This window comes from Hipposideros armiger, unplaced genomic scaffold (genome assembly GCF_001890085.2).
Source record: "Hipposideros armiger isolate ML-2016 unplaced genomic scaffold, ASM189008v1 scaffold_732, whole genome shotgun sequence".
In the NCBI taxonomy this organism is placed as follows: domain Eukaryota; kingdom Metazoa; phylum Chordata; class Mammalia; order Chiroptera; family Hipposideridae; genus Hipposideros; species Hipposideros armiger.
In genome coordinates this window covers 229,385-256,167 of record NW_017732082.1, presented here as the reverse complement: position 1 = coordinate 256,167, position 26,783 = coordinate 229,385, and the positions used below count along the sequence as shown (strand labels likewise).

General features: G+C 37.9%; 1 protein-coding gene across 5 annotated transcripts in view; it reads right to left on the bottom strand.

Moving 5' to 3' along the window:
• RAP1A (RAP1A, member of RAS oncogene family) overlaps positions 1–26,435 on the bottom strand; it is a 75,982-nt gene extending 49,547 nt beyond the window's left edge. The window contains exons 1-3 of one of the 5 annotated variants that reach the window (XM_019627452.1): positions 26,313–26,435; positions 22,258–22,377; positions 18,284–18,376 (exon numbers count right to left, since the gene is read on the bottom strand). In XM_019627452.1, coding sequence (XP_019482997.1) covers positions 18,284–18,376; positions 22,258–22,283 — 119 coding nt within the window. In that variant the 5' untranslated portion in view covers positions 22,284–22,377; positions 26,313–26,435. Of the gene's footprint in view, positions 1–18,283; positions 18,377–22,257; positions 22,378–26,312 lie in introns of those variants that run through there. The other 4 variants (XM_019627455.1, XM_019627454.1, XM_019627456.1 and 1 more) reach the window with 4 other exon arrangements.
• Between the last annotated feature and the right edge of the window lie 348 nt (positions 26,436–26,783).

Here is a 26,783-nt window from a genome sequence, read left to right as displayed (position 1 = left end):
TCAAGGTGCTGAGTTCAGTCTTAGTTGCCGACAGATGTAGCCCACCATCGAAGAGGCAGTTTTTTTAGCTGAGCCATCCTGCCAACTGTTGACAGCTCAGCGGCAGCTCAGCTCGGGCTAGGCATTGAACCGCTGTTGCTCAGAGCTCGCACTGTTGAGCGAGCTCTTAACCAACTGAGCCACTCGGCCGGCCCGAATTCATTCTTTTTTTTATGGCAGAGTAATATTCCATTGTATATATGTACGATCTCTTCTTTATCCAATCATCTATCAATGGACACTTACATTGCCTCCATATCTTGGCTATTGTAAGTAATGCTGCAGTGGACACAGGGGTGCATATACCTTTTCAAACAGTGTTTTGGATTTCTTCAGGTAAACAGCCAGAAATGGAATGGCTGGGTCATAAGGTAGTTCTATTTTTAATTTTTTAAAGAACCTCCATGCTGTTTTCCATAGCGGCTGCACCAATTTGCAATCCCACCAACAGTGCACGTGGGTTCCCTTTACTCCACATTCTCGTCAACATTTGTTCTTTATTATTGATGACAGCCATTCTGATAGGTGTGAGGTGATATATCACTGTGGTTTTAATTTGCATTTTCCTGATGATTAGTGATGTTGAGTATCTTTCCATGTCTGTTGGCCATTTGTATGTCCTCTTTGGAGAAGTGTCTATTCAGGTCCTCTGCCCTTTTTTTTTTTTTTAATTAGTTTGTTTTCTTGGTGTTAAGTTGTATGAGTTCTTTATATATTTTGGATATTAACTGCTTATCATATGTATCATTGGCAAATATCTTCTCCCATTCAGTAGATGCTCTTTTCATTTTTTTGATGGGGTTTCCTTTGCTGTGCAAAAACTTTTTAGTTTGAGGTAGTCCCATTTGTTTACTTTGTCTTTTGTTTCCCTTGCCAGAGGAGATAGACCAGAAAAAATATTACTAACAGCAGTGTCAGAGAGTTTACTGCCTATGATTTCTTCTAAGAGTTTCATGGTTTCAGGTCTTACATTTAATTCTTTAATCCATTTTGAGTTTATTCTTGTATGTGGTATAAGAAGATGGTCTAGTTTCATTGTTTTGCATGTACCAGTTCAGTTTTCCCAATACCATTTACTGAATAGACTTTCTTTTACCTCATTGTATATTCTTGCCTCCTTTGTCATAGATTAATTGACCACATAGGCATGAGTTTACTTCTGGGGGTCTCTATTCTGTTCCACTGATGTATGCAGCTGTTTCTATGCTGGTACCATGCTGTTTTGATTACTTTAGCCTTGGTAGTACAGTTTGATATCAAGTACCAAGATACTTCCAACTGTCTTTCTGAAGATTGCTGTGACTATTCGGGGTCTTTTGTGGTTTCATATAAATTTTAGGATTATTTGTTCTAGTTCAGTGAAAAATACCATTAGTGTTTTGATAGGTAGGGATTGCAAGGAATCTATAGATTGCTTTGGGTAGTATGGATGTTTTAACAATGTTAATTCTTCCTATCCATGTGCATGGTATATATCCTTTCATTTATTTGTATCTTCAATTTTTTTCTTCAATATCTTATAGTTTTTGAGTACAGGTTTTTTGCCTCCTTGCTAAATTTACTCCTTGGTATTTCATTCTTTTGACACAACTGAAAATGGTATTTTTCTTAATTTCTCTTTCTGACAGCTATTGGTGTATAAAAATGCAACCAATTTCTGAATATTAATTTTGTATCCTGCTACTTCAATGAATTCATTTATCATTTCAATGATTTTGGTGGAATATTTAGGGTTATGTATATATAGTATCATGTCATCTGCAAATAATGAATTTTACTTCTTCCTTTCTAAACTTGGATGTCTTTTATTTCTTACTCTTTTCTGATTGCTGTGGCTAAGTCTATCAATACTATGTTGAGTAAAAGTGGTGAAAGTGGACATCCTTGTCTTGTTCCTGATCTTAAGAAAAATACACTTAGCATTTCCCTTTTGAGTATGATGTTGGCAGTGGATTTGTCATATACGGCCTTTATTATGTTGAGGTATGTTCCCTCTATCCCCTTTGCTGAGAGTTTTTATCATAAATGGATGCTGGGTTTTGTCAAATGCTTTTTCTATATTTGTTGATACAATCATATGATTTTTATCCTTCAATTTGTTTATGTTGTGTATCACACTGATTGATTTGCAGATATTGAACCAACCTGGTATCTCAGGAATAAATCCTACTTGATCATGGTACATGATGCTTTTAATGTATAGCTGAATTTGGTTTGCTAATATTTTAAGGATTTTTACATCTATGTTCGTTAGGGATACTGGCTTGTAATTTTTTTTTTTTGTAATGTCTTTTTCTGGTTTGGGAATAAGGGTAATGCTGGCCTTGTAAAATGAGTTTGGAGCCTTCTGTCCTCTTGACTTTTCTGAAATAGTTTGAGAAGGATAGGTGTTACCTGTTTTTTGAAAAGTTTGGTAAATTCACCTGTGAAGTTATCAGGTCCAGGATTTTTGTTTGTTGATTACTTGATTCAATTTTGTTAGTAGTAATCGGTCTTATAACATCAGAGCTGTGTATTGCAACAGAGACCGTATGGCCTTAAAAACGTAAAATATTTGTTCTCTGGCTCTTAACAGGAAAATGTTTCCTGATCCCTGCTATGGTTCATCAGAGATAGCATTAATTTATTTTCAAGAGGCATGGGCAAGAAAAGAGTAGGAAATGTTAAAAAAGAAGATATAAGAAAAAGAGTAAGTTAATTGTAACTATTATATATTGAGTACTTACCACGTACAAAATACTGTTTAGCACTTTACATATATTAATATTTTTAATACTCACAACACTCCTATGAGGTGGACACTACTATCCCCATTTTATATTTGAGGCAGAGAGGCTAAAACAAACTTGCTCAAACTCAAAGACAAACATTACAGAACCAGGATTACCACCCAGGCAGTTTGGCTCTAGCATCTGTGTGATTAACCACAACGCCATACTGCTTTATCACTCATCTTGTCCATTTAATCTGTGGTGCACTAATGATGTTGATTTTCCTTAGAATTAAGGTATTACAAACTCTATAGATGAACCAACACTGGAATAAATGAAGAAGTTTGTGGCAGTTATTCCTTAGAGAACTTGAGAGATTACAAAAGCAATGCCTATCTTACTTCTTAAAGACAGGAAACTGAGGAAGATGCCCCCTTGGACTCAATCATTGTCTTCCCCCAAACCATACTTGAACTCAGAAGCTCAGGCAAGCTTCTATCTACAGGCTAAGATAAATCATGTTCTCCTCCACGTGTCTTGCTTCATCATGACCAATTTAAAAATATCTGGACTGTGGAACCAAGATGTGGATATTTCTCCAAGCTCCTCAGTTAATTCTAACGTTCAGCTAAGCCAGGGTTAAAAGCCACCACACTATACTTCTCTCCTTTCAAGAAGAAGAGTGGTAATTAAAAGAATACAGGTGAGGGGAGGAGCAAGGATAGAGATGGGGGAAGTTGACAAAACTTGTCTTTGAAGAATAGAATTTTTATTTACTATGCCAGTATGCTACTAAAGAACATTTCCAGTCTTTATGTCTCACCTCTATATCTGAAATTTTTTTTTATAAAAAAGCAGGTATGAAAACAAACTAAATATTTCTATATATGCAATATGTATGAGTATATTTAGACAGGTAATCCCTGTAAGGATACATAGCAAATGGGTAACTATAATTTTTGCCTTATCTGTATTTTTTTTTACTTGAACTGCATTTCTTTTTCATAACGTATTGCTTATTTAGTTAAAAATAATGAATTTACAAAAATTAAGTGTGACTAAAAAAAATCCAAGCACTACTTTAATTATACTTTCAACAGGATAAAATAATTATATGTAGAGCTAATAAAAATTACTTTATGCTTTCCTGAAGAGCAGTTTACTTTTTGTGAAAGCACAAAACATAAAATCTACCCAACTTCTATGTGCAGTGGAGATGTATATTCTAACAAACCTATTAAAGAATCTTTTCCACCAGATGGCAATTACTAATTAAAGTCTTACTGGTACTAATCTATCACAACACTTAGTGTGAAGGGAAAATATTTTAAATAAAAAGAAATAATAAAATGGAAACATTTTGAAGTTTTACAAACACAAATGTCTATCACACGTTTTAATTTTTTTATAATCATTAATAATTTCCACATGACATTTTGTGAAAACCAAATATCCTCCTTATATGGACTATTCACTTAAACAAATTAAAAGTTTTTGATACAGCTTCAGGAAATAAAGAAGTAGGCCACAGGGATGGTAAAGCAGTGCCCAAGCAATCACACAGGCCTGGCCAAAGGTCTGAAGTCATAAAGAGCTATTGCTCAAGCGTGGGTTGCTATGTCTGCTGCTGTCATTCTGAGGATCCAGCTTCATGTATATGCACAGTGGTTAAGTTAAATTCTGTACCAAAGAATAAATCTCCAAACTGGTTAAGTGGTAAGCCTCACCAGGCAAAATCACATTTTAGATGTTAATTTTTTAAAAAACTACCAAGCAAAAAAAGATTACTACTGCGAAGGAAAGCAGTTGGTTTTTCACTTCTCTAGATGAAGAGCCACGTCCCAAAGCAAGGAGAACCTCTTTAGCTGTGGTGACAACTCAAGTGACAGAGAGGCTACTCTGAGAAAACAGTTCTGTCTGAATTGCCTAGGTACTGAACATCATTTCTTACAGTCACTATAATTAGTCTTCATCTAGTAATGAGCATAGTACTCTCAGGAGAGAGCTTTCTTTACAAAGGCTGAGTTTGCCTTCTAAGGCTGAGAGTGCTCTTCCAGGACACTAAGCATTTGAAAGTTTGACTCAAGAGTGTGTCTGAAAACACACGATTAGCTCATAGTCAGTAGGGTCAGAATCAACATTTAAAGATTTTAGTAATGGTGTGAGTAAATAAATTTAAAGGAGAAACTGCGTCAGAAAACAAATTAGTGCTTCTTAAAAAAAAAACCAACTAAAAACTCTTCTACTTTGAAAACCAAAGCATGATTCTTTTGCAATGTTTAATAGTTTCCAATAAAGAAAACTGCTTGAATCCAGCAAAACTACTAGATTAAGAGTCTGTGAAAATCAAGTGCTGATTTACCACAGTGTTACCTAATACAGTATCTTTTTCTAATATATTTTCAAATTTTTGAGACTCTAAACCTTAAAAAAATGTATTAATAACTCTAGGGATAATATATAATGGAACTCTCAAAATTAGCAGAAATAGCATAGGATATCTAAAATAAGAGCATCACCAGAAATGTAAAGAGAATCTATGTCCTTTTAGAAGGAATAAAAGTTAGACTGCAGAGAGAATATACGTCCAAGATACTTCAATCAATAAACCAAAGATTAAAAGGCATATTAGACAGAAATGTTGTGGTTCCAGATATTCCCAGAAAGCTCACAGCTCAACAGCTTGTTTGCTCACTTTCCAACTCAGAGGTGCTTTTCGAGTTCTGAATCACTGCCAGGCGCTGAGAGGTCTCAAGCTGAAAAATGTAAATCCTCAAAAATCTGTACTTTTCCAATCTAGTTAAAATACATATACTTGTCTTTAAAAAACGAACAAAAACAAACAAAAAACTAGCCAAACTTAAAACTGCAACTTGTAATCTGAAAAAGATACAGGCACATCTGTCTTCTTAATTAAACATTTTATATTTCCAGATATGAAAGTACAACACTATAACGTTACAGTAATTAAACTCTAGTACTACCAACCTCACAGTAGGCAAAGGAATGAAAAAGGAGAGTACGCCTAAAAAAAGACTCAAGCATAGTGCTTCCAATTCTGAAATGACCCAGCAATTCCACCACAAATGGGAATTTATTTACAGAAAAACACAAGCAAAGGAAGATTTGTGACAGAAACAAAAAGTCCTCTAAATAGAAGAATGGATAAATTATTATACATCAACACAGAATATTGCTAAAAAGAATGAGGTAGGAATTACATATAGTGCTATGGTGGTCAAAATACCTTCCACAAATCAGTAATTTGCCATAGTTAAAGTTCAATTTAGTCTTTTAAAAAAGACAGATGGGGGCCAGCCGAGTGGATCAGTTGGTTAAGAGCTCGCTCAAGAGTTTGAGCTCTGAGTAACAGCGGTTCGATTCCCAGCCCGAGCTGAGCAGCCGCTGAGCTGCCAACAGGTGGCAGGATGGCTCAGCTTAAAAAAAAAAAGAAAAAGATAGATGGGTACAGCTATATAAAACTATTTGTTAGAATATACACAGGGAAAAAATGGGCAAATATTCACATTAACATTGGCTGTCCTTGGGGAAATGGACGGTCACTTTCTAAGTTATACATATCAAAAATATTAAAATGTACAGAATAAAGTAATTTTACTTCTTGGAATTTATCCTAAGAAAATAAGATGCATGGGAAAATTGATATTCAATGATATTCAGAGCAGAGGTTTTATAATAAAAAATTGAAAACTATAGGGAATCATTTAAAGAAATGGCAAATTCACATAATGGAATACTATACATTATTTCTCCATTAGCTATGACACTATTAAAATATATTTTTTTCATGAAAAATTCACAATATAATTTAAAGAGGGAGCATAAAAGATTATACACCTGATCTCATTTTTTTATAGAAAAAAATATGCATTGAAAACTACTGGAATATATACACCAAAACGTTAACAGGCTGGGAGGTGGTTTTTCTTTTAGCTTATTGCATGCATACTCCAACAGAAAAACACAAGCAAAGCTCTTGTAAGCTCTTGAGGGGCCAAAAAACCCTAACTTAACTCTTTTAGTATATAAAGCACAGATTAACATACATAAATATACATCATTTCTGTGGTATTAAAATTTCATGAGGTGGAAAAAATATCAAAAAGGCTGGGGTAGGTGAACAAGTGATAATGATAAAAAGGTTGAGAAATATTGCCTCACTGGTACTTTCTCGTTTTTTCTACAACGACATTGGTATTACTTGATTTGAATAAGTAAAATATGTACATTGAACTAATTAAAGAGGAACACACAATAAAAAGTTAACACATACCACACTAATTTTCATTATTAAACATAAAATTTGTTCTTATACTACTAACGCTTTAAAAATATAATACAGACTATTTTTAAAAATATAACACTAAAATAAAAACATAGGAGAAAGAAACTGAAGAAGTACTGCATCATAACCATCTGGGGTCACCTGGAGGAGTAAACTACAGATTCCGTGCCCCCCTGCCAAGACCTAATAAAATCAGTATTGTTATGGATGGAGCTAGTGGCTTTTATTAAACGAGGCACACTTATATCATTATACCACTCCATGGAAACATGAAATCCAGACAGATATATTTAATTTGGTCTAAGAAAAATTTTTAATTATATACTAAAGTGACAAAAATAAAACTAACCTAAGGTCCTGGAAATCTAGGAATCCCTGATAAACTCCCTTTCCTTTAAGGAACTTGAAGACTCAAATTTCTTCACAAATGATCACACACACCCTATTATTCATTATCTGTACAGGGCACAAGGCACTGTAAAAAATATAAAAGAAATAAATAAACAATATTCATAAATTTTGCCACTAGAATAAACTCACTTCAGTTAAATCTGCAAAAACCAGCATTAACCACTGGCTTTCTCAGGGCACCACTATTCAGTTTTTAATCCTATGACGAAAATTAGACAAGTAGGGAACAAAAGTCACTGTTGGGTAATAACTGAGTTGCTGTCAGCTACACTCAGTTCTCTAGTGAACATCCTTATTTCGCACATCAGCCTTGCAATATGCAAAATTTTGCCTACACTAAATTACAAACCTCCCATGTTAAATACACTGAGTTTAAAACATTAAACCACGAATGCCAAGATTTACTGTATACATAAATAATGACACTACCTAAGTGCATAGCTAATAGTCCCGCTTAACTAAAGGAGAATACACACAGTTAGTCAAAATAGTGGCTATACAGCGTGGGGTACTATTCTAATCCCTAGCGATCTCTACTCCAATTTCTCATAGACATCAATGCCAACAATTTGGTGGTAGTAATAATAATGGCAGCAATAATATTTAAGTGCTTTTTGTATGCCAGGCATACTTACTTAATTCTCAAACGCTTCTAAAAAATAGGTACTGCTCTTTTTCCATTTTACAGATGAAAAACTTGAGAAATAAAGAAACGAAGTAACAGCTGGTAGGTACTACACGCTAAATTTCACCGAGATTCTTGCCTGCTGACCACAAATACATTATTGAGTGGCCAAATGTTCAAAGTGAGATTTGGCATATCATTTATATACATAAGTTTAAATCCTGTAACAATTATCTATAAAACAGTATATAAATGCATGTAACTGAGGCAAACCTGAGTGAGAAGAATCAAACAAGCCTTTTAAGTCTTCCTATCAATGGTATGATACTTTTCCCATTTCCTCTCATTCCCTGTACCCAGAAAATGGCAACCTAATTTTGCTTGTTTTTGTTTCAAAGTACAGATTTTATCATTACATATAATTCCATCTCAGGAATGCAGTCTGCTTATTAATTCATTTTTAAAGCTTTAACTCATTTTATCTCCTAAGAATCTTCACCTTTAAAAGTTCTATTAAATTTAATTTCATATTCTATAATGAATTTATTTTAGAACTTTCATTTTCTAATTATAAAACATAAGAACAATGTATAGAGTTTGGAAAATAAAAGGTTTAAAGAGGAAAATAAAAATCACTTGTAATCCCAAATGAAGATAATTCTGGTCCTTTTGGTTTTTCCTTTTAGCCTATGTGAATAGATATTTTGTAAAAAAAACAAAACTGAAATCATACTATGTAAGCATTGGTAATTTGCTGTTTCTCCCTTAACAATAAGGCACTTTTAAAAATATGCCTACAAATGCAATTTTATTACTCATTTTCTACAAAACATTTTGGACAAAAAAAAAAAAAAAGAAAGAAAGAAAGAAATTGTTATACTTTGAAAATTAACCACAAGGAGGTGAGGGGATGGTGGGTCCTTCATTTGAAAAATTCTCTTTTACAAGTATTTGTTTAAAAGAAATCATTTAAAAATTTTACTGATGAGTCATTTTCTTTGCACTACTAAAAAAAATGTCACATGTCAACACACAGAAGACATTAAACACATGGTTATGGAAGTGTTATTGCTTCAAAAGATCAAAACTGTGACAATTCCCTGTAGATAACAAGCTCAGCTCGGTACACTTGAACCTAAGCAGAGCCAACTACCACCACCACAAAGTGATGATTCTTTATTTCCAGTGTCTAAGGCCTATTGCTTCCATACACAGCAAGCAGATGGCACTGAGTGGTGACACAAGCTCAAGCCTGTTCTATTGATGACAGTAATCCAAGTCTGAAGCATGAGAAGAATAGAAGGACTACATCATCTGAAATCCTCCAACCTATGGTTTCAACTGCAGATTTTGGTTGGTTCTTAAATTATAATGCTGTCATATTCCCATGTAAAAATTATGACATTTGAGTACGAGTGAGAAATTACTAAACATTTAAAATTCAAAGGAATGTTTTACAGGAAAGTTTGTCCGAAGTGTACTATTCAATATTCAAAAGCCACAGGAGCTTTTTTAAAAACAGTGTAATATTTGGCTAATTTTGAGTTACTTAAGTTTCAGACTTATAGGGATGTAAAAGAAACACCATAAAAATAACCTAATATCTGAAAAGCTAAACAAAGAAAGATGGGTCTGAGACATAAGATTCACCTCCCAAACTCACTTACCCCATGGTTTTTAAGTTAATCTAATATTCTTTTTGTAAAGATTTTATTGGGGAATTGGGGGAGGGGAACAGCGTTGGAGAATCGGGGAAAGGGAACAGACAAGTTGCTGTCCTTTTGTTCTTCAGTCTAGTTGTGAAGGACGTTGCTTCACTGGCCCATGTTGGTATTATCATTGCGCTCTTCCTGGGTGAGGCAGTCGCTCACCGGCCATTGATTGGACCGCTGCTCACAGTGGCTCATGGCAGCTCACGCCAGCTGCCAGCCAGCCCCACTGTGGCCTACCCCGTCGCTGGTGACTCACAGCAGCCCAGCTCCAGGTCGAGCTGTTGTTCACCATCTTAGGAGTAGAGGGCGCAGCATCACTGGCCCTCATGTGGGATCTGAACCGGGACTCTGCTGCTCAGAGCTGGTGTCCCAAGCCAACTCCTAACCAACGTGCCACTTGGCCGGCCCCCAGTTATCTTTTATAAACCAGTCATATTATAGCATTAGTCTCAGACATCTAGAAACCATTTTTTTAAATTTATTATTATTATTAGTTCAGGTGTACAAAACAATGCAATAGTTATCCTTTCACCTCTCACAAAGTGACAACCCTCCTCCTCCCATCCATTGTCCCCCCACCCATGATATCATACATATTATAATTCTGTTGGCTCCATAGAAACAAGTTTTTAAATAGGTTCCTTCACAAAACAACCCTCTTCATTCTAAGTTTACTGTACTTCCAACTCAAACCAACAAGACTGACCCACACTTCCTGAACAGCGATACTGCTATGAAAAGGTGAGATTCATCATATTCTCTCTGAAGGTCTCTGTAGGTCACACATCTAACCTGAACTGTCCATTTTACCTGTTCAACATTATCTCCTCATAGCCTTCAATTCATCAATTTCATTTCTTTTTGTGAAAATAAATTTCTTTTCCAGTCAAGCACAACAACTTCCATGTGTAAATCCTGTATCATAATCCCTTTCCTTTCGCCACCTTCTACTAACAGTTTCTTTAAAATTCTCAATTATCTATATCTACTTTCATCCCTTAGATATCCATTCCTATTCAGTAATCATGTGAAAGAACTCTAAACTTAAATTTATTAAGGTGTTAATTCATTTGAATTAGAAACTGTAAGATATGCAGTTTAGAGATCTCATACTATTAGTATGTCTAGTTATTAACATCAGTTGAAAGAAAAGTTATCACATTATGTACTTTTTAACCCTACTATTAAATGAATTATCAGTTCATATTTCTGAACAAATCACACACTTTGCTGTACTAATACAGAAAGCAGAAACACATGCCCCCACACAACTAAAACAGATTATTAATAGACACCTAATGTTGGCTACTTAATTATTTCCACTGTTGTTCTGCCATCTCATTTCAGAAAACTACAGTAAATATTTAGCACGTTAAAAAAATTATAGGGGCAGCCAGTTGTCTCAGGTGGTTAGAGTGGGGGTTCATAACACCAAGGTTGCTGGTTCGATTCCTATATGGGCATACCCTCCACAACTAGATTGAAACAAAAAACGGCTTGACTTGGAGCTGACGGATCCTGGAAAAACAGTTTCCCCAATAAAGTTTAAAAGAAAATTATAAAATTAAAAAAAAAGTTACAAAAAATTATATACAAACAGAACCAAAAGATAATATAGTGAATGTGAATACAAGGGTTTAAAGCAGATTTTTTTTTTTTTTAAGCTGAAAACATTAGACTACTCCGACAAGTTAAAATTTAAGTGAAAATTACAGTTCCCATGTTTCTGGTTTTTATTTCCCTCTTCAGGATTTTTACTGTGTGATTTATTTTAAGTAACTTAAGCCTCATGGGAGGGTTTTGTAGAGGAAAAAAAAGACAGGTGAAGTCAATTGTTTCTGAAGAATTTTCTAGACTCTGGAAGAAAAATGGTGTGTTGCACTGAAGAAAAGATTATAGTGATAGAGGCAGTCTCCTGCCATTCACTTACTGACAATCATTCATTCATTCATGTTTGCATGTAGCAAAATGCAAATATTTCATGCTTTCTACTGTGGTAGTCCCTGCTTCGGGTAGTTTTCTGTCGGCATTATTCTCTATAATTAGAATTTTAATAAATTATATAGTTACTTTGAGTTTCATCATCTGTAAAAAATGGACATTTTATAGATTTGCTGTGTGGATTAAATGAGATGCTAGGGCTTTACCTTCAAGAAAATAATAATCCCCCTCTCCCTGTAGGCCCCTTTAGAGATTAGGATTTTAACCGTGGTTCTCAACTTTACTATGAAAAACTTCTATTCTCCATGGATTCCATGTCTTTAAAGATTTTTGTCTACCAACTGCATTGACAATTTATTAATCAGGTAATTAATGACTAATCAAAACTCTCTAATTGTCAAGAGATAAAAAACTAATGAAATCCTAGATTCTTGAGTTGAAAGTACAATTTTTATTTCATTAACAACCTGCAAATCACTACAATGTTTGTGATAATTAGCTCTAAAGAGGTGACATTATATAATTATCAGTCAAAGCAAAGATACATAATATTGGGTTGTCGGAAAAGTCATGATGTATTTTTTCTGTTTTTTGTTGCAAAACTACGTCATGACTTTTCCGACACCCAATATTTCACCTGCATAAATCTACTGATAGCAAATACATTTTTCATTAGGCTGTTTGCAATACTAAAAACAATTCATTCCTATTTCAGCAGACCCCTGGGGAAAACATAATTTATGTACCATAAGTTAGTAATTTTCTATGTCTAGAGAAACTACTAGGTACCCTACAGATTTGTTTCAAGCCAGTATCATTAGTAGCACCATCTTCAAAGTTACACATATTTATCCATAAAGATAGGTAGTGACATCCTATGTCCACCTATCCTTGTCTAAGAACAAAATCCAAATCCTTCACCACAGACTTAAGTGATTTGCCCCTTGCCAACCTCATCTACCAGTCTCTTCTCAGCTTCGCACAATGACCTTCTCAAACATGACCAGCTGCTTCCCACTGTGGGGCTTATGAACCAAATGGGCCCTTTGCCTGGTCCACTCTTCTTGCAGATGGTCTGCATTCAGGTCTCAGATTAAACACCATCATCTCAGGAAGCTTTTCCTCAACTCTCAATCTAGACCCTGCCATCTCTCTCTGTCATTTCATCCTGTTATAGCTTCTTCATGGAATTTGTGACCTCTGAAATTATCTTGTTCACTATTTGTTTGTTTCTTTCCACGACCATCAAACCACAATGGTATAAAGAGCGCCATAAGAGCAAGTCTTATTAACTGTTCCATCTCCAGATCCTAGAATAGTACCAGGCACCCAACAATTAATAAATATGTGCTGGGTTGAAGATTATTTTGGGGATGGATTCTGATTTCTTAGTCAAGAACTTACATTCAGTATTCAAAATTGCTGATTCAAAAGGATTAAGAAAAAAAATGTTCTTTTGATAAAAAGAATTTTAAAAATGTACACATTCTACCAGTGGGCTTTATGTTCTTTTATTTTAATCCTTTGGGATAGAACATAAAAGTCCATTCATGTTTGTTTGTTTTTTTAGCTGAGCCATCCTGCCACCTGTTGGCAGCTCAGCGGCTGCTCAGCTCGGGCCGGGAATCCAACCGCTGTTGCTCAGAGCTCAAACTCTTGAGCGAGCTCTTAACCAACTGAGCCACTCGGCCAGCCCAGTCCATTCATGTTTCACACACTTCATATGTCACCTCATGTAAAAATTGAATGAATTTTTTTAAATGTCAGCTTGAGGTATAGTTAACATAAAATGGTAATTTTTAAAATAATTTTACAGGCCGGTCGAGTGGCACGTTGGTTAAGAGTTGACGTGGGACGCCAGCTCTGAGCAGCGGGACCTGGTTCAGATCCCACATGAGGGCCAGTGACACTGCGCCCTTTACAGCTAAGATGGTGAACAACAGGTCAACCTAGAGCTGGGCTGCTGTGAGTTGCCAGCGTCGGCTGCAGCGAGCTACCGTGGGTGGCCGGCAGCCAGCGTGAGCTTTCGTGAGCTGCCGTGAACCGCCATGAACAGTCGTCCAATGGCAGGCAAGCGGCTGCCTCACCCGGGAAGAGCGCAATGATAATACCAACATGGGCCAGTGAAGTGACATCCTCCACCACTAGACTGAAGAACAAAAGGGCAGCAACTTGTCTGTTCTCCTTCCTGGAGTCCTCAGCGCTGTTCCCCTCCCCCAATTCCCCAATAAAATCTTTAAAAAATAATAATTTTATAATAATTTTTAATCTTTAAATAATTTCTTACAATAGTATATCATGAACTGCTAGCCACTCAATCCAAGAACTTATTTTTGCTGCCAAGATGCAAACAGGCTTCTAAGAATGGAAGACATACATACTGGGAAAGCCATAGCTACCATCATCGTGACAGTGCCAGAATGGGCCAAACCAGGGAAGATCCTGTTCTCAGCTATGGTTGGGGAAGAGGGGGAAGGGTAAGAGTAATCAACCCTAGGAGAATGACTGTAGTTCTAATTTCTGTTGACAAACAGAAATACTTTTGAACCAATTCAAAATAGACTCAACTGGAAACTTACAGTTTGCAACATTAAATAACTGTTTTGAATATCTGAAGTCTCTTTAGTAAACAAAATATCATGCAGTTACCAGATCTGGGCTTTTGTAGTTTCACATAAGAAAAACATGGTATTTGTAAAAAGTAACACATACACAATCACCAGTACTATGTGTTGCGTTTGGTTTTTAGTGTCACACTCTGCCTTACAATGGGAATACGTTCTGAGAAATGCATCATTTGGCAACTTCATCAGAGTGCACTTACACAAACCTAGATGGTACAGCCTATTGCTACTAGACTACAGACCTGGACAGCATGTTACTGCACTGAGTACTGTAGGTTAACACAATGATAAGTATTCATGTATCTAAACACAGAATGGGTACAGTAAAAATACAGTATAAAAGAAGAAATGGCACACTTGTATAAGGCACTTATGCACAGAGCTTATAGGACTGAGAGTTGCTCTGGATGAGTCAGTGAGTGAGTGGTGAGTGAACGTGAAGGCCTAGGACATTACTGCACACTATTGTAGACTTTATAAACACTGTACACTTGGGCTACGCTAAATTCTAAAATAACACAAGAATAAATGAAGCATGAGACACAGTGATGCAATCAAAAGACACAGCAAACACGAGGTATATGAAGCTTCTGCTGGCGTAACGAGGCATACTATTTTACAGCAAATCTTTACTAAGAGAAAGGGTACACTAAATTAACAATAAGAAGTACAGTACCGTAAAGACATACACCACTAACACAGTCACTTATTATCATTATCAAGTATGTATTGAACATAATTATATGTGCTACAATTTTATGCAATTGGCATTACAGTGGATCTGTTTACACCAGCATCATCGCAAACACGTGAGGAATGCATTTCGATATGACTGTAACTAGGGAAAAGGAGTTTTTCAGCTCCATTATAATTTTATGGGACCACTGTCGTCTATGCGGTCCGTCACTGACAGAAATGTTATGTGGCACATGACTATAATTTAAAAATATTTTCGGGCCGGCCGAGTGGCGCAGTGGTTAAGAGCTGGCTCGGGACGCCAGAGGGCCCTGGTTCGGATCCCACATGAGGGCCAGTGACACTGTCCTCCACAGCTAAGATGCTGAACAACAGCTCAACCTGGAGCTGGGCTGCCGTGAGTCGCCGGCGACGGCATAGGCTGCAGCCCCTGCTGCAGTGGGTTGCCATGGGCTACCGTGTGTAGCCAGCAGCCAGCGTGAGCGGCCAGCAGCCGCAGTGAGCGGCCGTCCAGAAGCCGGCGACTGATCTGCCTCACCCGGGAAGAGAGCAATGATGGTGCCAACTTGGGCCACGACCTCCAAAACTGGACTGAAGAACAAAAGGACAGCGACTTGTCTGTTCCCCTTCCCCCAATTCCCCAGCGCTGTTCCCATCCCCTAATTCCCCAATAAAAATCTTTAAAAAACATAAATAAAAATATTTTCAAAGGTACTTTTAAAAGGAAGAGAGTTAAATAAAAATTAACAATAAGGACTTTATTTCTGAGTTTAGAAAATATCTGAAAACTAAATCATTTAGAAAGGTATAACAACTCAATGGTTTAAAAAAATGCAAACACCTTGAAAGTATCACAAGCCTGTATTTATTATTTTTAAATTGGAGGTTGCTTTTTTTTTCTCAACTGGTAATACTTAAGTAAGGTAGCGAGCAGATAATTCAGTCATGTGAGTTTACCATCAACCTTTAGGCTAACTTCCTTTACATATCATTTAGCCAAGTAGAAAGTGCAATTAGCATAGAGTGCCAGAATGACTAAGAAAGGAGTTTGCAAACTTTTTTTCTTTAAAGATTTTTTTGGGGAAATGGGGGAGGGGAACAGACAAGCTGCTGTCCTTTTGTTCTTCAGTCTAGTTGTGGAGGACGTCGCTTCACTGGCCCATGTTGGTATTATCATTGCACTCTTCCCGGGTGAGGCAGTCGCTCGCCGGCCTCTGGAGGGCCACTCACATCAGCTGCTGGCCGCTCACGCTGGCTGCCGGCCACTCACAGTAGCTCACGGCAGCCCACTGCAGCTTCACTGCACCCTACGCTGGCGCTGGCAACTCACCGCAGCCCAGCTCCAGGTCGAGCTGTTGTTCACCATCTTAGCCGTAGAGGGCGCAGCATCACTGGCTCTAATGTGGGATCCGAACCAGGGCCCTGCTGCTCAGAGCTGGCGTCCCAAGCCAACTCTTAACCAACAAGCCACTCGGCCGGCCTCAAACTTTTTTTTTTTAATTAAGAAATTAAGAGGGGAGAGAAGTACTAAAATACTTTTTCTAAATATCATATACTCAATTTCTTATTTTTTATTGCTCCATATTTCACTGCCCTCAACATTATAAGCTGCTTAACAAACAAGAAGTCTATACTTCATTTTCCATAATTTCTACTCATACAACTGATGTTCCTAAAGTCCAGTTACATTTACAAATCCTGGAAAGACCACACAGAAGAATTTCACTTTACACTGAAGTAAGTATTTTAAGAGAATACATTCCAGGAATTCGATGTCTAACAGTGAGGATTCCCTGTTAACTAAGAACTGATATGCTAAGTAAATAAAATATCTGAGGAGACTATAAATTTGTCAAAGGAATAGCATAAACATGCTTTCACTGATGAATTAACAGGAATCTTTTACCTTTCAATTTTTTAAAAAAAGGTTGCAACAACCACACTGTACTGAGTCTGATCTTCTTTCAGAGGTTGCCTAACTCCATGTAGCCTATCTCATACACTCAGCCTCTTTCTTTCGAATTCCTCTCTAAACTGGTTACACTTAAAGATCCAAAGATCTTCACAACAGTGACTCCCAGCAAATCCCCCCCAAAACCTTCCCTCTTGTTTTTCTTTAAATGCTCCTATCTTGCCTTACCTGTGTTATTAAAAACAGCCTCCGTCTTCCTTTCTCAATTCATTCAGTACTCCTTCCAATAGATGGAGTCATTTTCCTCGTTATCAAAACTTCTTACACTCCTGAATCAAGTTTATACTTCTCAACCTAGCATTCAATGACTTCCAAATTCTAGCCTCAATTTATCTTTATAGCCTTATCACCATATTTTCTAATTCTACAAACCTAGGCTTCTGTCAAATCAGCTTCCTGTCCTCCAGCAGCTTGTCCTGAACTTTCTATATTGGCTCATGCCATTCCTACCACAAAGAATGTCTACCACTCCCTTCCAGCTGCCATTGCTCTTGGCCACTTCACATCTCTGCATTCAATCACGTAAGCAAGGCCACACAAGTGACATCTCCTGCCCCACCCACCAAAGCGGACAAAAAACAAAAAAACCCACCCAAATTTAACAATAGCTAGCTTTTATTAAATGGCTACTACGTGCCAAGCAGTCTTACACAGTATTTCAAATCCTCTCAACAATCCTATGAAGTAGGTAGTATTTCCCTTTTAAATATGAGAAAGCCAAAGTTCAGAAACATTAAATCATATCTTTAGTAAGTTACCTCGAATTATACACTCAGTGAGGTGCCTCAAATCATGTGCTTAGTAAGTGGCAAGCAAGGATTTGAACCCAGGCTGCCTAACTCCAGAGCCATTACTCTACACACTTAAGGGTTTATTTTTTAGTCAGAACCACGTGATTACCCCCTTCAATCTATCTGAAGAAATTTAGCCTTTACATCACATTTCTTACTACATACTATAAAATAAGCTTTCTCGTGTTTGTCATTTTAGTAAAGGGAGACATTAAAATGCTATTTTTTCCAATAAAAGAACGAAGTGCACATTATAACTTCAAGAAACACCTTTTTATGTCAGAAGGATTACTTTTATCTGAAATATTTTCAAAGAAATTCATTCTAACCAACTTTTTCAAAGAAGACTGCAAATTACTAATGACGGTTTTACAGATTTTTAATAAGAATTTTATGATCACCACCCAAGAATTGTAAAAGGTATCTATCAAATTGCAAAGATGGTAAAAACTGACCTACTCAATGCCATTGAAGGTGCAGTGAGACACACACTCTTATACACAGGGTAACCACCCTCTGTCCAGTTATCCCACTTCTGAGAATCTAGCCTAAAGAAAGAAAGAAAGAAAAAAAAAAGAGATGCAATCAAAGATAAGTGCACAAAAATGTATGCCCCAGTGTTATTTAAAATAGTAATATTATAAAGAATCAACCTGAAAAGTCCCACACTAGGTAAGAAAACAATATCCTGTTCAGAGAAAAAAGTAAAAGCAAAACCATCTACATAAAAGTATAATTCCATTTTTTTTAGAAATTAAAAAATCTGTACATACAAGGAAAGAACTAGAAAAATGTACATTAAAATGTTCCTAGTAATTATCTCTGGGTGATAGGTTTGTGGGTGCTTTTCAATATTTCTTTACATTTGTAGTCTTTTCCAAATTTGCCACAATGGAACATAGATTATTTTAAACAGGAAAACAATGTTTAAGCAGTTATAAGCACTGAAAATGATCCTGAACCTAACAAGGGCATATTACTTGGAATACAAACTACATTTCCTAATGCGAAGATGTCAAACTCCTTTTGTTTCTAACTTCTATTATGCTCCCATTTATAGATTGTATAAAGAATGCCATCCAAAACTCAGTAAGTGTTCATGAAACTGCATAAGGCTCACTAACTAAAAGTCAGCCAATACTCCAACAGAAAGCACCACAGTTGAACTGTTTCACTGTGTCTATTGAAAATAATACACATCCAATTAATCCTAATTCAAAACGTGCAAAATGGCAAAATCAGAAAAACTATTCTCATTTTGCAAATTAACTACATGTACTTTTGTTACCTTTTAAGTACATAATAGTTAAGTTGGGAGTGGTGGTGGTGGTGGTGGTGGGGGAAGGAACGGGGTACGGACCTGAAATAAAGCAGGCAAGCTACCAACCGTCACTAAAAATGCACACCGATGCATTTTGTCTATATGTACATTTCTGTTCTAATGGACAATTAACTTTAATGGCACAGGATGATTTTAATCAGTATAGAAAAAAATATTAAGCTGTACTACCAAAAACAAAAAAAACACACAAAAAAACTTCTCACATTAAACATAAAATTTAAATTGCTAGCCGAACAAGAAAGAAACTTCCCCACAATGTGGCATATATGCAGAAAACCAAGTTGAAAAAAAAAACAAAAGTCTTTGACTGAAGTTAACAGGCAGTAGAGCAAACTATTCTTATTTTGCTATATTTTAAACTGGGAAACTGGTTTGCTCTAATGCTAAAAAGCTGTTAGAAAATAAGATCACAGAAACAGTTAATAAGCAACTAAGAGAATTTAAAATATTTTACTCAGACATTAATATCATTTTATTTTTATTCTACCGTGAAAATACATTTATTTATAAAACATATGTCAGGTTCTGGCAAAGAAAATAAATTAGTAGCTTATAAATTCCTTAAATAGAAACTACAGCTTCACATCTCAGTTTCCATCAAAGAGCCTAATATTGGGTCACTCAAACATCTGTTCAATGACTGAATCTGAAATCTACTAATGAAATTATGCAACGTTTTCATAAGCATACAATGGAATTTAAAAAGTGTTTCAAAAGACATCAATGATTTGGACTAGATACTGAAAACTACATAAAATCCAAAGATGAGCGTTAAATTTCAACTGCTAAAATAATTAAGTCATGGTTACTTGCTTAATGTTCTAGAATACTTCTCTAGAACAGAATGATTCTATTTATAAATGAACTTAAAAATATCACTGAAAATACAGTGAATGAATTTTCTCTCTGGGTTACACATCTGACAAATCTGAAATGTTCAGTCTGCAACAAGAAGAATTTCCTACTACTGCTAACTTAGAATCTTACAAGCTGCATTTGGGATTTGTCCAAAAAAAAAACAGTTGTAGCCAGTTCTTTAGTTCTTTGTGCCTCTATTACTTTACACTTTTGTAGTTGATAACTAAGCCATAGTTCTATCCTTATCAAAGTTATTTTTTACAACCAGAATAAGTGAATACAATATAGCACTGCAAACAACCGTGTTATAGGTATATATACTTGTGAGTTCAACCTAAGGCAGTTGAAGTTTTAATTAATCCAACAATGTATTTTATCAGTTATAATGTGTAGTTTGGTATATTCCTATTCTTATGCAACATGGCCTAATTTAAATATATTCTAGAACCAAACATGGATTACATATTTAATTCCAAATTTGGTTAACTTTACCACTCCACACTTTGAACCACTCTTTATCAATGTGAAGTAATCAATAGGCTAAAGATAGGAAACTGTATCTGGGAAAAGTGGATATGCAAAGCAATTTTTTTTCCAGATTTATCTACTTAAATTTATACAGCCTAAATAAATAAGTCGTTAGTACAAAAAAGCCATTAACTTGTCTAATGATTAAAGTTAATTTCACAGAACATATTTAATCCTCCATGTATATATCATGTACTTACGAAAATTATATTAAAAGGATTATTTTTAGACCATTTATAAAAAAAGTGCACTATTTTTTGTTTCAATTCCACCTTAATCATCACACACAATTTCCTTTTTTTATTGGTGCATGCATGTACCTTCTACTTTTATTTTTTTAAAGGTAATCGTTCTATTTATTTTTTTTAAAGATTTTATTGGGGAATTGGGGGAGGGGACCAGCCAAGTTGTTGTTCTTCAATCTTCATTGTGCAGGGAGCCAGTAGCCATCTGGCTTCCTATTGGCAGCTTGTGGCCTCTAAGCTCAAGGTGCTGTGTTCAATCTTAGTTGCAGATGGGCGTAGCCCATGTGGGAGTCAAACCAGCAGCCTTGTTGTTAAGAGCGCAGGCTCTATCCACTGAGCCATCTGGGCAGCAGCTCAGCTCAAGGTGCCGAGTTCAGTCTTAGTTGCGGGTAGGCATGGCCACCATCCCATGCGGGAGTCAATCCCAGCAACCTTGTTGTTAAGAGCACACGCTCTATTCACTGAGCCATCCGGGCAGCAGCTCAGCTCAAGGTCCAAGTTCAGTCTTAGTTGTGGGTGGGCATAGCCCACCATCCAACTGGCAATCCTGTTGTTAAACCAGCTGAGCCATCCTTCCACCTGCTGGCAGCTCAGCGACAGCTCAGCTCGGGCGCAGCATCACTGGCCCATGTGGGAATTGAACCAGCGGTTCAGTTGCTCAGAGCTCGTGCTCTTAAGCCAACTCTTAACCAACTGAGCCACTCGGCCAGCCCCTGTACCTTCTACTTTTAAAAGGCCTATTTTTAAGCGGAAATGAGAGCATGGCATAGTTCTCTGTCGAACTGCTTTGTTGATCAGAATACCATGATAAACTAAGCTTATAGGTTCAATGCTCATCTGGATCATTTAACGTGGAAACAAACTGCCCTCCTAACCAGTCATCTCAAAACTGTGTGAAGGGGACTGGAGAGATTATGTGAACCATTCAGTGCAAACCCATAACCACTGTTAACAAAAATTCAAAACGTGAATGAGCCAATATTATCTCTGTGTATAAAAAGACTGAAAAAGCACATTAAAAACTACCGCAAATTTTACGCACAAAAAAAGGAAAAACTGGATGCTTCATCTATCTCAGTAACATACAAAAGCGTAAGTATTTTTGTGTTTAACACTAATCTTTTCCACGTGATTGGCATTAAGTCAGGCAACCTACATGATATCAGAATGAGCGGAAAATATTTGAAAATATGCCATAACTCTTTTTTAAATTCATGAGTTTAATTTGAAAAGGAACATTAGGAGGAAATTTGTGTTCACAATTTTAAACTCACCACAACATTAAGATATAAATGCTTTATATGAGATATTTTTACTGAATTTCTAAAATAAGAGAATTTTAGAACTGGGAGCTTAGAGGTGATCTGAGATTCAATGGGCATTCGCTGGGTCCCTAGCATGTATCAGACACAGTGTTAGGTGCTTACAGGTAACTCAATTAGTTCAACCCACTCACTTCATAGATTGGAGTTGCTCGCTCATGCCAAATCAAGCCATCTAGATTTCAGAACCAGAAATGATGAGCAATGCCTTCACAGTGGTATAATTCCTATCAAAACAGATTGGCATCATCTTCCTTTAAAAAAATAAATAAAATTTCAAAGATGCAATACTGACCTTATTTAACAGAAACAATACTCTCTGTTTTGAATAACTATAAAGAATTACAACAATTTAAAAATTCAACTGTGAGAGTCCTCAACTGAGTACTAGTTGCATAATTTATCGCAAATATCAAAACATGGTGCTGTCACAGTTGTAAATTTCTAACACATACCAACAAATTGCAGGCACCATTTAAAGATCCCTTTGTAAGGAAAAAAAAAAAGGAATTCTCAATATGAAAAATTAAATGCTTGATTGGAATACTGATTTTATATAAAAGATCATCAGCCATATACTAATAAAGTTCATGGGTAACAGTAAACACTGGCAAGATTTGAAGTTATTTAACTATTAGATTACAAAATAAGACAGAATGTAAAACTCCCTGAGGGTAGAGACGCTAATTCATTTCTCTATCCCCCCAAATTAGCACCCTGTTAAATAACGAAGAGGTGAGCTAATAATATACGAACTCTAAATACGAGCTATTAGAAAATTAAGCCTAACAATCTAAAAGATCTCTTTTTATTTTTTTAATTTCTTTTAAACTGAGCCATCCTGCCACCTGTTGACAGCTCAGCGGCCGCTCAGCTCGGGCCGGGAATCGAACCACTGTTGCTCAGAGCTCAAACTCTTGAGTGAGCTCTTAACCAACTGAGCCACTCTGCCGGCCCTAAAGATCTCTTTTTATAACTCAAACTTTTAAAGTATTAAAAAATAATACTCAATGAAAGTGACATTGCCATGAAACTTAACAACTGTGGCTATCACTTTAATTAGTTACTCTTTGAAGGACTTCATAGATCCACCAAGAACACAAATATATTCACATACTTTGATTCAGTAGTCCTTCTGGAAATCAGTCCCTCAGCAAATATTCCAAAAAGAAAGAAAATGTTGCATATACAAAAGTGTTCATTTCATTGTTATTTTAATAGGGGGGAAAGGAAGCTACTTATATGTCCAATAGCAGGTAGATGGACTATTTTGCAACCACTGAAAAAGATTTAAAATGAATATTAACCTCCTCATTGGTCTTCCCGCTTCCTCCACTCTTGCCTCTCACGCCCCAAGTTGATTTCCACACAACAGCCAGAATGATTCTCACAAACTTAAGTCAGAACAGGTCTCTCTTCCACTCAAAACCATTTCATTCAAAATAAACGCAAAGTTCTCACCAAGGCCTTACAGTATGGCCCCAGATAATTCTCTAACCTCAAGCTCTCTCGATGTTCCTCTTGCTTACTGGCCTCTTAGTTGTCCTAAAAAAAGGCCAAGTACACTGACAGGTCTTTGCACTTGTTCTCTTTGCCTGTAACCTTTCTCCCAAGAGAGCATACACCACTCACTTCCTTCAGGTCTCTATTCCAGTCTCAAGTCTTCCCTGTCTACCCTTCCCAGCCACTGATTCTCTATTCTACTTTACTCTCCTGCATAATAGCTCTTATCATTTGACATATTCTATATTTATTTGGATATGGCCCATCTCTCCTGATTAGAATATAAACTATCACATAAGGACTTTGTTTTATTCCCATAATAGGCATTCAAAAAGCACTTGTTGAATTAACATTGAATGTCGATACAATAATTATTAACAACATGAAAAACCATGCACATAAAAAGCTTGGAAGAGAAAAGGAAAACTGAGTTGTTTGATTTGTGAACATTTTCAAGTGCTGTAGATATTGCTCAGAAGTCTGTACAATAAAAATCACATCAGTTGTGATTACAATTTTAAGCTGCCAAAAGCAACTATAACAATCTTATTTCTTTGGAAGCCATTCGTAACTGTTACTGACTGTTAATAGCTACTAATGAGAACTTTTCCCCATAAAATTGTAATAACAATCACTCTTAAATCTTGTTCCCAGAGACCCAAAGTTTAATCTGTAAGTGTAAACACTGTTATTCCTGAGACCACACAGAATATGAACAAAGGCTTTTGAACAGTTTTAACATGGAAATGAATAATATTCAGGGATTCCAGTTTACTTTTGAGACAGGTAACCATGGTTGGCTTCAGAGGACCCCTGAAATGGCAACATTTTGTACATAAATGCCTATTACTTTTTTTTTTCTGCAGAGTCTATATATTTCACCATATTCTCAAAGGCATCAGTGGCCTAAAAAGGTCAAGCATTACTATTTTACATATTGGAAGTGAAATGCAATATTCAAATGTATAAGCTACATCTCAAAAGTACAGAAGATACATAACACTTAAGACAAATTTCTGTAATAAAAAAATACCAAATGTCTACCATGCACCATACAATCCTCCATACCCTACACGTAATCATAGTTTGCAGTACATAATTCAAAATACCGAGGAAACAAGGTTCACTGAAACACCAGACTAAAAAAAAAGAATTTCAACCAACGCAAATATAATTTCAAAACAGAAAGTGTTATAGGAAATCATAATAAAAGACACAAAGGAGCTCGGGGCCAGATTTAGTGCTTATTATGTCAAAATATTGCAGATACCAATTACATCAAACGAAAAGAAACACTACACACACACACACACACACACACACACACACACACACACGCGGCGCGCATGTCCACCCCCACACACTGACAGGAAACCAAAAGTTTCCAAATCCTGTTTCCAGCAGCATCCCTTCTGAGACTGCCCCCTTCAACTTGCTTTTAAAGGTAGGAGTCCCATATTAAAACTAAAGCCAATACTTGACGCTTGCTGTGATGAAAACCGCGAGAATCTTCCTCCCACACCCATAAAGCAGAAAACTGGCCACCTGTAAGGCGGTGGCCCATTAACCTCCTGCCCTCTTACTATTCCCTTTCATTTCTATGTCCTCTTCCCATGAAAGCAATGTCAAAATGATCTCCCCTCCCAAAAAGAAATGTAACTGCTCAACGCTGGTTCTTGTCCCAAGAGGTCAGAAGGTCCCCTAAACTCTGGTTCTCAGCCCTGTGAGGCGATTCACTTTTTTAGGCAGGAGTGTCTCCCCTCATCTTCTCCCCATAGCAGTCAATTACACAATTCAGCTTAAGACACTGTCCCTTAACTTCCTGAGTAAAAAAGGGCCAGCGACACTCCTACCAGCCCCAGTTTGAAGGAAGACAAGAATCGCAGGCACCTCGTCCCTAACAACATTCGGGGGAGCAGAGACCCAAGAAGAGCAACGCCGGAAAGGCGAACACATGGCCTGCTGCGGAAGACATGGGGGGAAAGAGGGCGGGAAAGGGGCTGGGAGCGGGGTGGGATGTGGAAATGTCAGCCCTGCGCACTGGGGGAATAAAGGAAGGCAACGGAGACGCTGGACCCTGACAGGAGTGAACAGAGACAGGGCAACGCTCCGGGCCGCCCGCACCTCGCTAAGCAGCGGAGGGAGGACAGGAAATTCACCCATCCCTCCAACCACCTTCTCTCGTGTCCCCCAAAGGGAGAGCCGGGTTTGAAGGCAGGTCTGACCCTGGTCTGGGGACATAAGAGGGAAAAAAGGCACCGACGTCCAATCTTCTACACCTCTCAGGCGGCAAGGGGCGAGGGCAGTGTGTCCGGAGAGATGGCGAAGGAAATGGGCTTGTGCCATGACACCTCCGGGAGTTGGAGGGTGGGGGACACAATGTCCTCTTTCTCTCCCACACCCGGCCCGGGCCCCTCCCGTCCGTCTCCCGCAGGCCCAGCCACAGTCGACCGGCTCAGTCCGCGGGCGTGGTTGGCTTTGGCCCTGGCGGCCGCGGCCGGGCCTCCCCGAGCCCTGGCCCCTCCCGCCAGGCCCCCGGGCCGCCGCCCCGGACACCGAGGGAACGCGGCTCGGAGGGGGGAGCCAGGGGACTGACCGGCGACAGGAGCCGCCTCAGCCCCGGCTCGGCCGACCCGCGCCCCCCGCTCCCTCTGGGGCCAGCCCCGGCTCCCCGCCCCTCACTCACCCCCCCGGTCCGGCGCCTCCTCCACCTCCTCCTCCACCTCCTCCCTCCTGTCGGCCGTGGCTCCTGCTCTGGCTCTGCGCGGCGACGGCGGCAGCGGCCTCGAGAGCGGCGGCGGCGGCGCCTCCAGAACGCGCACGCACGCAGCACGCAAGCCCCGCCCCCCTAGTTCCTCCCCGCCTCTCCGAGTCAGTGTCCGTGAGGTTTCGTCCCCGCCTTCCCCGCGGTGTTCCGGAGTCCACTTAAAGGGGCCGCGCAGGAAGGGGTGGGGAGAGCTAAGATGGATGGTGGATGTGCGGCGAGTTCCGGCTCTGTGGAGGGTGGGATGGGGCGGGGTGTGTAGGGCCGGAAATGATCTGGGGTAGGGTCCGAGGGCTCGGGAGAAAGGGAATGCGACCATTCTACAAGTACTAACTGAACGCCTAGCAGGTACCAGGCACTGTCCTAGGCGCAAGGGACAAAGCCATAGGCAAG